This window comes from Anas platyrhynchos, chromosome Z (genome assembly GCF_047663525.1).
Source record: "Anas platyrhynchos isolate ZD024472 breed Pekin duck chromosome Z, IASCAAS_PekinDuck_T2T, whole genome shotgun sequence".
In the NCBI taxonomy this organism is placed as follows: domain Eukaryota; kingdom Metazoa; phylum Chordata; class Aves; order Anseriformes; family Anatidae; genus Anas; species Anas platyrhynchos.
Window position 1 is genome coordinate 27889435 of NC_092621.1, and position 12476 is coordinate 27901910.

Below are 12476 nucleotides of genomic sequence, written 5' to 3' on the forward strand. Positions count from 1 at the left end.
GTTGTTTTGTTTTGTTTTTAAATAATACCCTAAGCTTCTCACATACAGTTATACAGAAGACAGACACAGGTCAATGACTCATCTCACCATTACAGAGAAGCCCTCAATTTCAACTCAATCACAAATATACTGAAATTCACACAAATTCGTTTCTGAATGCACTGCTTGATTTATTATCTTATTTATTTATTTTTTTTAAACTTAATTTTGCCTGGTATCGGCAACTAGGTTTGAGCCACAAACAGCCTAATTCCAACCAGTAGGAAAGCCAGGAACCAGAAGAGTCATGTCCTTAACACTTATGGGTCTAAGTTGCACATACCCCCCCCACACAGACAGCATACAATCCCAGGTCATCAGGAATAGAGACTTTTCGGCTTGACTCTAGGAATAGTTTGCAACCAGTAAATATAAGCCAAATGAACCCATCATGTCTTTTTGGAGGAACCATCAGGAAGTTTGATGTAAATACATGGGTGTCTGCTACAAAAATACCCACCTTCCTATTTGTGACTAACATCAACTAAAGCAAGTAGTTTCCCTACTTATATGCCTGGTGAGGTACTAAGGGGTACACCCAGCAGTCTACAGACAGGAGCACCTGGATCTGTGGCCAGCACTAACACATCTCTTGCTATGCTTTCTGCATTTTTTTCTACAAGGTGCACCAGGGCTGGGTCTCTCCATGCTGTTGTGAGGTTGATGGAAGCAGTCATAGTGCCATTTCTCATGCAACACTGTGAAAGAGGGAATAACATGCTCCTCATTCCACTCTGTCTAGAAACAAGTAGAGTCTAAACTATTCTTCCCAGTGCAGGCTGGGTTTGGTCCTACTGAAGAACACAACAGTAGGCAATTCACTGTCAATAAAGCACCGTTTTGGATCAGACAAGAAGTGGAAGTTTAAATTTGCCTTTTCTCTGTTTTTACAACATACAATTTTGTCCTTACTTAACCTTAAAAATACTAAGATCAATTATTTTTTCTCTCCATGATAAAGTCCAATTACAAATATTTAATATTTCTCTCTAGTGATTGATAAACAGAAATAAACAGAAAATTCAGGCAATTAAACAAAGATAAATCTTAACAAAATCAAGAAAAATGGAGATCTAAGAAAAAAGTTACCCATTACAAACAAACAAACAAAAAAAAAATCAGTGATGCTGATTTATTTTGAATCCATGATGGAGAAGATGAGAGGCAGTTCATCTATAAATGATGCTAAGCAAGGGCCAAAAAAAAAACCAAACAGTTGAAGTCTTCAGTTTCAGACATCCTAAATAGAAAAAACACTAGCTAAGAGAGATTGAGGGGTCTTGTAAAGGATGAATTAAGTATAATTCTGTAAGCATTTGTAAAATAACCCATGACAAAATAACCCTTGTGAATATACTATTAGGTATGCTGAATTATCCAAATAATAAAGAGGAATGGGGATAAAAATTTCATAATGGTGTTAAAATTCTATCATTATTCATAATTAACTTAATCCCATGCCTCTGTTAGCCATCTCACACAGGTCAAAAAACTGTTCCTGTAAAACATGGTTGAGTCTAACACAACTGAACTCATTGTATGTTCTTGTGATGCAACGCATTTAAAAATAAACTCCTAGCTGTTTTGCTGATTCACGTTAGCAGCTTAGCATCAGCAGGTACTGGTGTTGTGGCAGTAATGTAAATTCATGCTAATTTTCTATGAGATCATTCCTAAAAAAGCAGGAGTGGAAGTCAGTGCCAAAATGATTGTCACATAAGTGCAAGAATTAATTCACTGAAAAAAAAAAAAAAAAAAAAAAAAGCTTATTAGCCCATCTCTGGTGTTTTGATTAGTACTAAAATAGGAAGGCTTTGTCAGTTCATGTACCCAGGCATGTAGGCAGTTACACTGTAATCCTCTCCCAAGCCACCAAAACCCTAGCAGTGCACACAAAAAGAGCTCATGAGCAGACAAGGGCACCGCGTGCGCTGCCCCTTCTGGTTGCCCCTGTGCTTCCAGTGCTGCCAGTAGCATCACTGCTGCACCTTTGCAACATGGACAGCATCATCCTGCAGGGACACCAGCCACTGCTGCAGCAGCATGAGTCAGCTCAATTCCCTATTCAAGTCCCATTCCACCTCCATTTTCTTTCTTCCAAGACACAAATACTCTAAAACACAAAACAAGTTTAGTAGCCAGCTAAAATTAACCTCTCCAAACATATAATGAGCTAAAATGACTCCACTCGATAGCTATTCCAGCTATCACAGCCTATAATAGCTGTAGAATCATATTTATAGATTGTCCCTAAATGTGCATACCAAACTACTTGACTTTTTAGTCTGAATTAATTCCTGGGCACTTGGTGACAGTGTTGAGATACCATCTGAGTCCACCCCTTTCTCTTACCCACACAAGACTACATCATCTTCTAGACAGATCTCGCAGCAGAAGTGGGCAAAGAGCCAGGCTGATGACTGCTGTCCCTCAGTGATTTAGGTAGGAGTAAGCAAAACAGAAATTTGAATTCTTAGCTTTTTTAAAAAAAAAAGTAAGACAGCACAAAATTCTTGCACTTTTGGATTTCATCAGCAACTTCACAAACTCATATTACAAGCTATTAGGCGTGATATTAACTGGATGCAGATCTGCTTTGACAACGGCAATGAGAAACTCAATGCTACAAGTGTTGAAAACCAAAGCCCCTCCCAACCCAATACCTCTCCAAAGAACTCTAATAATCCTTAATTGTAACTTATGAAATGGTACTGTTCAGATTTAAGGGTGTTAGGCTTTTGGGGGGCAATGGCAATCAGAGAACAAGAGCCTTCCCTAGGAAACCTGAAGAAGGCAAATCCATAAACCCCTTGCATTTTGACAAGTTTCTCCTAGCCACAGGCAGGCTGGTGAAAATAAAGTCCTGTGCAGAAAGGACTCACTTAAGCCAGTGCAATCACCAGCTGCTGACTGGTGGGCAACAAGAGACCTTCTGGTTCTGCTTAGGCAGGAAATGCGTTTTCCACAGATGCACGCTCTTCATGAAATGTGGTTGAAGGATAAAGTAGCCACTGAACAATGCTTGAGCAGCAGTTCTTCACAGAGACCAAGAAGGTTAGAGGTGACTATGTACTGATCTGCTATCTAAATAAAATTGATTTTATCTAGACAAGGGCTTGAATAGACACCAATACAACATTTAAGTGTCCACAGGTGGAAGCATAAGGACAAAATGGCAGGTGTGGAAGTCTTGCAGGGAAGGACGCTCAGCTGTTCCACCTCCATGCAAAATCCACTTACTTGGCCTTTTGTGAAGCAGGATACTCAGCTTTATGCAGTTGAAACATATATACATATACATATATATATTTATTTATTTTAATTGAGAAAGGATTGCTAGCTACAGCTGCAATTTCAACTACCTCCATTTGCTTTGCCTCATTACCAGACACAGTTCCTTTTCCAGTATATACATTATAACTCACTCTTTGAATTTTTTGTCCTTGTGAAGCTAACCATAAGATGGAAGTCATCATCAGTATGTGACAGAGAAAACAGAGGCAAACAACCATTTTAAGTCATGTTGCCTGTTGTCTTGGCAACCATTTAATAAGCTCTGTTACTCATTTTTCACCAGCACCTGATAACAACATTCCTGCAAGATTTGATATTATTAAAGAGTCTGCTAACTCAGCTGCTTTACAAGGTATCAGAAAAGATCTGCTACCATTTCCATTCAGAATCCTATTTTTCAGGGAATCATAAATCATCCACAAATTGTCATGCAACTGAGTATAGGATGTGCAAATACCATTGTGGCAAACCTTTCCCTTGGTAAGAGCACAAAAAGAGTGTTGGGACCCGGTCATGCTCCCTTCAAATTCAATATGTACATGGCTATTCACTACAAACAGAAGGATTACACCTCAAATTCCTCAAGTGAAAACATATGAATGCTGTGACATACATCTTCTCTCACATGTCTGTCCTTCAACACTGCAGGCATATGGCATGGGGACAGGGTTGGCCCAATTTCCTGCAAGCTTCCTCCTGGAGAACGAGTCATACCATTCGCATTACTGCTGCGTGTATCCTCGAGCTGCTTTGAGAAGCATACAAGCATGTACTGAGCCAGCACAGCAATTATCATAATTAAACATGATAATCAAACAGGCTTCAGTCAGTATTCAGACCTCACTGTACCAAGGACTGTGCAGACTCGCTAAATGAGTCTACCCTTCCTCAAGAGTAAACTGTCCCTGTGTTTGAGTCGCACAAAGAGTTCAGTCTCAAAAAAGACTGAAAAAAAGGCTGTTTAATTACATCCTATCTGACATGCCACACACTATCCCATCACCTTGGATGAATACTTTCCTTGGACAACAGGTCACCTAGTTACACAAATTCCACAGAGTTTGAGTCCATAAAGGAGTATGTCCTTACAATCTCTTCAGTATGTCTAGTACGAGCTGCCAGTTTCACATTCACTGAAATTCAACATTTGTCTATTGTAACAGAAAACAAATATTCTGTAACTTTATGGCCACAGAGCAAAACAAAAACAAAAAACCACCACCCTTCCTTGTTCTCAAATAGTTGAGAAGACACAAAGGAGCCTGAGGCAGATTCAGCAACAAAGAACCACAGAGACTCAAATCTTGTCTTTTGATATGTGCTATTGGACTGAAAAGGAGCCAATGGGTTTCCACACAAAATCTGAGAGAAGAGAAAATGGTCAAAAGGGCTAGTTTTATTCCTGGGTGTTCATTTTTTTTTCTAGCTTTTAGTCTCTTTCAACATGGATTTTGGCAGCTTATTGTATAAAGATTGAGCAGTGCTGAAAAACACATTCATTACTGCTTGTCATAGAGATGTTGATGAATTCCAGTCACATGCAATTAAGCTGTAATTCAACACAATGACAGACTAAACAGGCAAGTCTAGTCAAAATAAATAAATAAATAAATGAAAAGTACACAATTTCTAGAGAAGGATTCCTAGAGAATTTTATAATCTTTGTTGAAATTGAATCAAAATTTGAATTTTTAAAAAAGAGGTGCATAATCTTCCTTCATTTATCATATGAAACCAGAGTATTTGCTTTCTTTTAAGTCATGCAATGTTATCAAGAGCAATGCTATCAAATGTTCATCTTAATGAGATAACAAACATATTAAACTGACTGGAACATTTGTGCTGAAGGAGAAGTACAGGTTCCTTTTTTTTTTTTTTTTTCTCTGCATTTCTAAACTAAAACACACATATGTTAAAGATATATTCTACTTTACAGTACACTTCTTGAAAATATGTTAAGCTAATTTCGTTTATTAGAATAACTTCTCCGTAAAATGAAGTGATTGGTGTCACTGAGATAAATTTCCTTCTGGACATTTAAAATGAAGATTTGTATTCTAGCCCTGAGTTTAATCCCATGTAATTCAGCCCCAAGTATTCCTGTACCAGTTCTGTTGTTTTTTAAATCAGGTGAAAAATCATAAAGGTACATCTTTTTCTTAAATCCAGTGAAATCTCTATAGATATGGGAACACGATAGCAATACCTGCTATAACCAATCCTGGAATTAGTTATACAAGATCTTTTAGTGCATTATTCAAGACCAGCAGGTCAGTGCTATCATGCTAGCAAGATATCAGGATCTCTTTGTCAACAGCATGTAACAACTGACCCTTAGGAATGTGATGGTATGATATATTTCATATCCTTTTTCACTGTGTTTAAGAGATGTCCCTAAAACCAGAATTTATAGTATTTGTCAATTCTTGGTTGTACTAGTCAATATGTACACTGCCACAATATGTTCATATGTTCACCATGGAAAGCAAGCTATACTGCTGTGCAAAGGTTATATATTTTTATATGAAAGCCAAAATTAACCTCATACAAGCTTACTCAGTGTTTGCATTAAAGAAAAAAAAAAAAAAAAAAAAAAAGACCAAATATTTTGATTCCCATGCAACCAGAAAAAAATCAAATTTTATACCTAAAAACCTTTTTTTTTTTTCTTTTTTAAATTGTATGAATCCTCTAAAGGAAGGAAGGACAAGCTTGAAAAGGCAGCAGAAGAAATGATTGAGTCTCATAAGTCCTCTAAATCACTAATTTCTTCATAAAAGCCAACGAAAGTTCCTGTGAGTCAAGACAGACCCTCCACCTCTCTGCTTTTTATACCGAGAAAAAGTACCAAGCTCTCTGGGGAGAAACACAAAGCTTGAGACACACTTGCACAACAGCCGTGACACCATTTCTGGCTCTATTGAACTGTGGAGCTAACCTTCAGGTTATTTTTTGTATGTGCTTTGCCTACTGCAGTAAGGAGTAGCTTTGGTCTCTCGAATCACCAGATTGTGCTACAGAAACAAACTGTCCAGTCAAAAGGTAAGCTTCACTTAACTTTAATGGGGACCCAACATTAATATCTATTACCAAAGTAATCATGGTGATATACATCAAACTAACCTAAAGGTCTGATTAGTTTAACATTTCGGGCATTTTGTTTTGTCAGAAAGCTAAAAATATATATATAATTTTCAAGGTATGTATTAAAAATACGGAAAAAAGTATTCATTGTAAAGAACAACCAATGAAAATGGGCCATGTAATACCCAAGTGTATTTATGAATTCTGTTCTTAAAAACAAGCAAAACAAAGCTTTCTCTAACATGTCCAAAAGCTCACCTCGAACATCAGGAGAGAATCGAGCTGAATGGCGAGATACAAAAAGTTTCAGTTCTTGATCCAAGTTGCATTCAATCAAGTTTGTGTCCCATGATCGGATTCCTAAAATTCAAAACACAAAAAGACATCTAGCTAGATATATCAGCATATATATACTGTTCCTCAGTTTACACTCACATTATTTGTATATTTATAAATTCCAAAACCAGCCTCTCTTCTTGGCATGCCACACAGCCATCTTTTGCAAAGTGTGGAGTGCTCAGAAGAAGCACTCTGGACAGGGATCAACCAGAAGAAAGAGGAAATCTGGCTTTCCAAATGGGGGCAATCCTTAAAGCCCCGGCTTTGTGACTGCTGGTCCTACAACCTAGCAGCCACATTGTGAGAAGCCATCCATGTCCCTGCACCGACTTTAAAATAGCAGTACACTTATTTACAAAACTGAAAGAGAAGGACAATGTTCCCTCACATGTTGCAAATTAATATTTAAATAAAGAGTATTACATTGCTGACTTCTTCATTCTAAAGCTTTGAAGAGTCCCACATTTTAAATTAAAATTTAAGTGATCTTTTATTTATAAAGTATCAAAATTCTACTTTTGAGATTTAGAAATGCTACACTTGATCTTTTTTTTATTTTAATAAACATCACATCTCTATTTCCTCCTCATCTACTAAGGAAATGATACAGTTGACACATATGACCATAAAAATATATTTCGGAATCAAACATTTTAAGGTCTGACATTTGACCAGGGAAAAACAAAATCCCTGTAGCTAAAACACAAGTTTAGTTTCCTACCATGATGTTTTGATGACAACTTCAAAAAAAAAAAATCCTATTAACAGGATAATATGTTTTAGTATTTTTCTGGTTTTGTTGTTAAGTTTTCAAAAACAAATGAGTAGGCTGTTGTAGTACAGGTAAGTCCAGACACTGCTGTGATTTTAAGCACCAACATCATAGTGATGGATTGATTGATTGATTGATTGATTGATTGATTGATTTTTCTTAAGGGAATGTCACTAGACTTATACAAATTAGCTGGCAAATGCAGAAGAGACTGCACCTAAGGAAGTGCCTGTTGTCCCCTTCCCACAAACTCGGCCATGTCTTTGCATGAAGTTGTTGAGTTAAATCCCTTTGGGGTTTGCTACCTTTGGGTTGGAGGAGAACCCTGAAGAGATGTGTGGCCAACCTCTCATATTGTGCAACCAGTGGTGGCACTTCTCGTAGCTGTCAGGATTTCAGACTGCTAGCTTTCCTGTCAACGCTGGCTCCTATGTTTTCTCAGAAACATCAAGCCTCCCTCTGGTAGAGGCCATGTTGTAGGGCTGAAGGATGAGGGGGAGAAAGAGCAGAGAAACCAGATCTGCACTGCTGGTCTCCCATTGCAGCTCTGAGGAGGTTCTCCATGCAAATATGGGTATCTGCATTTCAGGAGCCTGAAGCCTCTGCAGAGATAATTCATCCAGTGCTTTTTCCTTGTCAGCAGTCCAGTCGAGGTATGAGCACGCTTCTTACTGGGATATGCTACCAGTTATTAAGTTGTTGCAATATTAAACTCTAGAGAGATTTGAAAATACAGTATCATCTGTATGTTTCATAACCACTCCAGAGAAAAATAACTGAACTATAATCAACCACCTCCACTTCCTGACTTATGCATCATTGTTCAGAGGCATAGGCAGTGACTCTCTTCTGCAAGTCTCTTTATTTTAATTTCTCAAAAATCTCTTGGCCATATGGTACATTTTTGGGGCGTAGTTTTGGCAGGCAACCACAGCTCAGCAAGCTTTAATATTTTCCAGGTGTTGGAATATTTGAGAGCAAGAAAGTAAATATGATATAATACCACGCATGTACTGTGTATATGAAAAGTATATGAGAAGTAATGTAATGCTGATCATGAAGCTGAAGTGTGTTGAATAAGTGAGTGCTGGACCTGAAGAAGAGACAAGATAACAGCTTGGTGGCCTCTGACAGCAAGCTTGTGTGGGAAGACTGCAAAGCTTTCTGGAGGTCAGTTAAGCAATAAGGACTATGATTCAGCAATGCTGCTAATGACAGAGCCTGTCGACCATCCCTAACCACTTTTGTTGTGGATCCAGATTTGTGGTAGGGGAAAGATCCTGATTAGGCATAGTCAGACCACTGAGCCAGTCAGTGTCCAAAATATAGTACTCAATGAAAAATAAATAACTGAAAACAAACAAAAAACGGCTTAGACATACTATGCACACAGAAGGTGAAGTTTGGATTCAGCTACAATATACCAGATTTGCAGCTGCATGATTCAGCACTCTGGGTGAAAGAAAAAAAAAATATTATACATGCACATTATAACAGAGTATGATGTATTATGTACATTATAAAATCAAATTAGGTTTGAATACAATGGAAGTAAATCTAGAACTAAAATCCAAGGTCAATCCAATGATGTATATCATTAGCAGCATGGAAGTAATGACTGGGAGGATGACTGAGCTGGGGCTCTCTCTTTCTTTCTGCAGTCTTGGGAGAGCAATGCCACTAGACATAGGGATGATCAGACAGCAGACAGGGCACACCCAGTAGAATCTGCCAAATCAGTGGAAAGATCTTGAAGCTTTCTCCTCACTCCCCTCTTCTTCTTTGTTGGACGGTGGGTTGGAGGATTGCCCCCTCAGCAAAATGACATCCCAAATGTAATTACTGAAAATGCAGGTTGCCAAGCCATTCCCACTTCATGATATATTAAGAAATGACTCGGCATTCCACTGGGTTGCGTAGCATCACGCCACTGATGTCTTATCAGCAGATGTTTTCTTTGACACGTTGCTCTGCAGTTCAGTGCGTGAATCCACACTTTTCTGTGGTGGTACTTTGGAGACGTACCAGAGAAGACATTGAGGCAGAATGATCAAGAACCCTACATGCATTTAAGGTTCTGGTGAGCACAAAGGATGAAAGAAGACAGTTTGTCCAGACTACAGTGTACTTTCCAAAGAGAAAGATTAGTGAAGCCCGTATTTGCCTCACTCAGAGAGGGCTTCAGACTCACAGTGTGCTCATCCAGAACAATGCACCTCAAATTTTCATCAAGCTTTTCTTTTTTTTTCCTAGCAGGCAAAATCCCAGTCAGATAGCTTGACACCAGTAGCAGTGAGGTGACTTCTAATCCAAAATGATCAATAAAAAGGCCAAAGCGTTTCCTCTGAACATCTAAAACTGCAAGTGGGTGTTATGCTTACTGGCAAGAGGTAGCAGCAACAGAGCTATGCAGCAGCAACTGTACAATAGAAGCTTCAAGAAGAGGCTGAAGAGCTTTTCTTCAGAGGAAGGATGACATCAGATGTCTTGAGGGGAGAAGTTTTATCCTTTTGCTCAATAAATAGTATTAATTTAAATGAAATGCAGCCAATTCACTTCTGACACAATCAAAAATTAGACAGAATTGGGAAAGTGCAGTGCTGAAGAGGCTCTGAATGACAAAGCATCTGCCTCAGTAGTTCTCCCTAGGAGACAATGGTCGCAAGAAAGATGAACAGGTCACGGTGAAGCTGGTTAGCTGTGATGAGGCAGCCCTTTGCCACAAACAGCCATGAAAAAGAATCAAGATAAATCGCCAACTACAGCAACAACGGTTGGGAAAACAACAATAGAGACAAGCGAAGTCCTAGCTGGAGTGCTGAACCACACCTACACGGCAAGGCTGCTACCAAATCCCTCTTTTTCAGGGTCTCTTTCTCCTCTCTAACAAAAGCAGGGTTCTGATATCTCTGCTTTCATCAGTCCAGAACAAGATATAGGTTAAAAAAACCACATATCAGTAGAGTTTAGCGAACTAGAGTGTCCGGCAACAATTTCCTTTGTGCTTCACACCACCGTTACGGCCGCGGGGCTTTCTGCCTCTCCGTGCACACTGCCATCCCTTTGACTGGGAACCGCATCGAGAACTTAACAAAACTCGCTCCTTTCACTTGCGACGCCTTCGTGCATCGCCCTCTTAAGGGAAGGGCAAACAGGCAGCGAGTTGCGGCAGCCCGAGCTGGACAACAGCGGAGGCTGGCCGCTCGGACACCAGCCCCGCCACCCGCCTCTCGTTTTATTATTCTCGCTCCCGTGTCATTAACCACGGGTGCGTGCGTCTGCAGAGCTCGGGCGCCCAAAGTTGGGCACAATGCGCAGAGGAGCCGCATCCCCGCCCCGGGGGAAAACGCCCGCCGAGCGCCGGGGAAGGGGGGCAGCCGCAGGAGCCGCCCCGCAGCCGCCCCCCGGTGCCCGGCCCCGGCCCCGGCCCGAGCCCCGGCGGCGGGGCGGGCGCCCTTTGTCCGCGGCGGGCAGCCCCGGGGACCGCAGTGCGGAGCGGGCCGCGCCACGCCCACCCCGCGGCGGCTCCGGGACGGCGGCCGGCAGCCGCAGCCCCCACAATAGCGCGGCGGGGGCGGCGGGGGGCGAGGGGCTTTGTGCACGGCGGGAGGGAGGGGCTCGGACCACCACCAGCACCCCATCAGCACCAGCACCCCGTCACCACCACCTGCACCCCATCACCAGCACCACCCCATCATCACCACCAGCACCACCCCATCATCACCATCACCCCATCATCCTCATCACCTCCACCCCATCACCATCACCCCAGCACCATCCTCACCAGCACCATCCTCACTCCCTCCCCACCACCACCCCATCACCACCACCTCCCCTCCATCACCACCGCCCCACCACCACCCCATCACCATCACCACCACCCCACCACCGACCGCCCTATGGCCACCGTTTGAGGGACACGGGACGTCTCTCCCCCCGCACCCCACCTCGCTCGATGTTGGCGATGGCCCGACGCAGGTGCTCCTCGGTCACCAGCTCGCCGATGACCACCAGCAGGTAAAACTTGCTGTCCAGGAAGCGGTGCGAGAGGCTGGGCGAGGGGGAGGTGGGGTTGGGGATGCTGCAGGAGGGCTCCGAGTCCACTTCCACCACCACGGTGGCCATCGCGGTCCCCCACTCCGCCCCGCGGCTCCGGGGCGATGAGGGGAGAAGGGCCGCTCGGCGGCGGCTCCGCAGGCGGCAGGGAGTGAGGGCGGGCGGGGAGGCGGCGGCGCTTTTATACGGAGACGGTGCAGGGCTGGGACCTGGCGACGAGGAGGAGGAGGAGGAGGAGGAGGAGGAGAAGGAGGAGGAAGGGGGGGAGCCGGCGCATCCCCGCCGCCGCTTTTCCAGCATCCACGGCTGATGTCATCTGCAGCAAATCCTCCCCGCGGCGGCCCCCGGAAGCAGGAAGGACGCGGGGTGCGAACAACGCCCCGGGGGCACGGGGCCGAGCCCCCCCAGCGCCGCCGGGCAGCCCGGGAGCCCCGCGCCCCCCGCGCCCCGCAGCCCCGGGGGCGGAGGGCAGCGGCAGCCCCGCCGCTCGGGGACGGCAGCCCGCGCCTCGCCGAAGCACTGCAGCAAAATCTGAGCCGTGCTTTGCATTTTTTCTCCTTTTTTCTTTTCTTTTCTCCTTTTTTCTTTCTTTCTTTTTTTTTTTTTTTCTTTTTCCCACCTTGCGTTTGTCAGTCTAAATATTCTTCTCACCTCAAGTCGTTTTTTTCTTTTGTTTGGCTTTGTTGTTGTTTGTTTGTTTGAAAGCAGTTTGCTTCATGAGATGCTTCAGACACAGGCTTTCTGCCTGTATTCAAGGCCCGTGGTTGTATGACTCACCCCAGAGCTTTTGGACAAGCTGTTTCTGGATAAGCTTCTCAAACCCCATAGTCTTAAGGCTCCAGAATTTCAAAGGGTTTCAGGTAACTAGTTCGGACCATGCTCGAGCAACTCT

The 12476-nt window shown here is 42.8% G+C and overlaps 1 protein-coding gene across 1 annotated transcript in view; it reads right to left on the reverse strand.

The window, feature by feature from the left end:
- MAP1B (microtubule associated protein 1B) overlaps positions 1-11668 on the reverse strand; it is a 71247-nt gene extending 59579 nt beyond the window's left edge. The window contains exons 1-2 of the mRNA XM_038169916.2: positions 11476-11668; positions 6676-6777 (exon numbers count right to left, since the gene is read on the reverse strand). Of these exons, the coding sequence (XP_038025844.2) occupies positions 6676-6777; positions 11476-11653 (280 nt within the window). The 5' untranslated portion in view covers positions 11654-11668. The remainder of the gene's footprint in view (positions 1-6675; positions 6778-11475) is intronic.
- Positions 11669-12476: the final 808 nt, after the last annotated feature.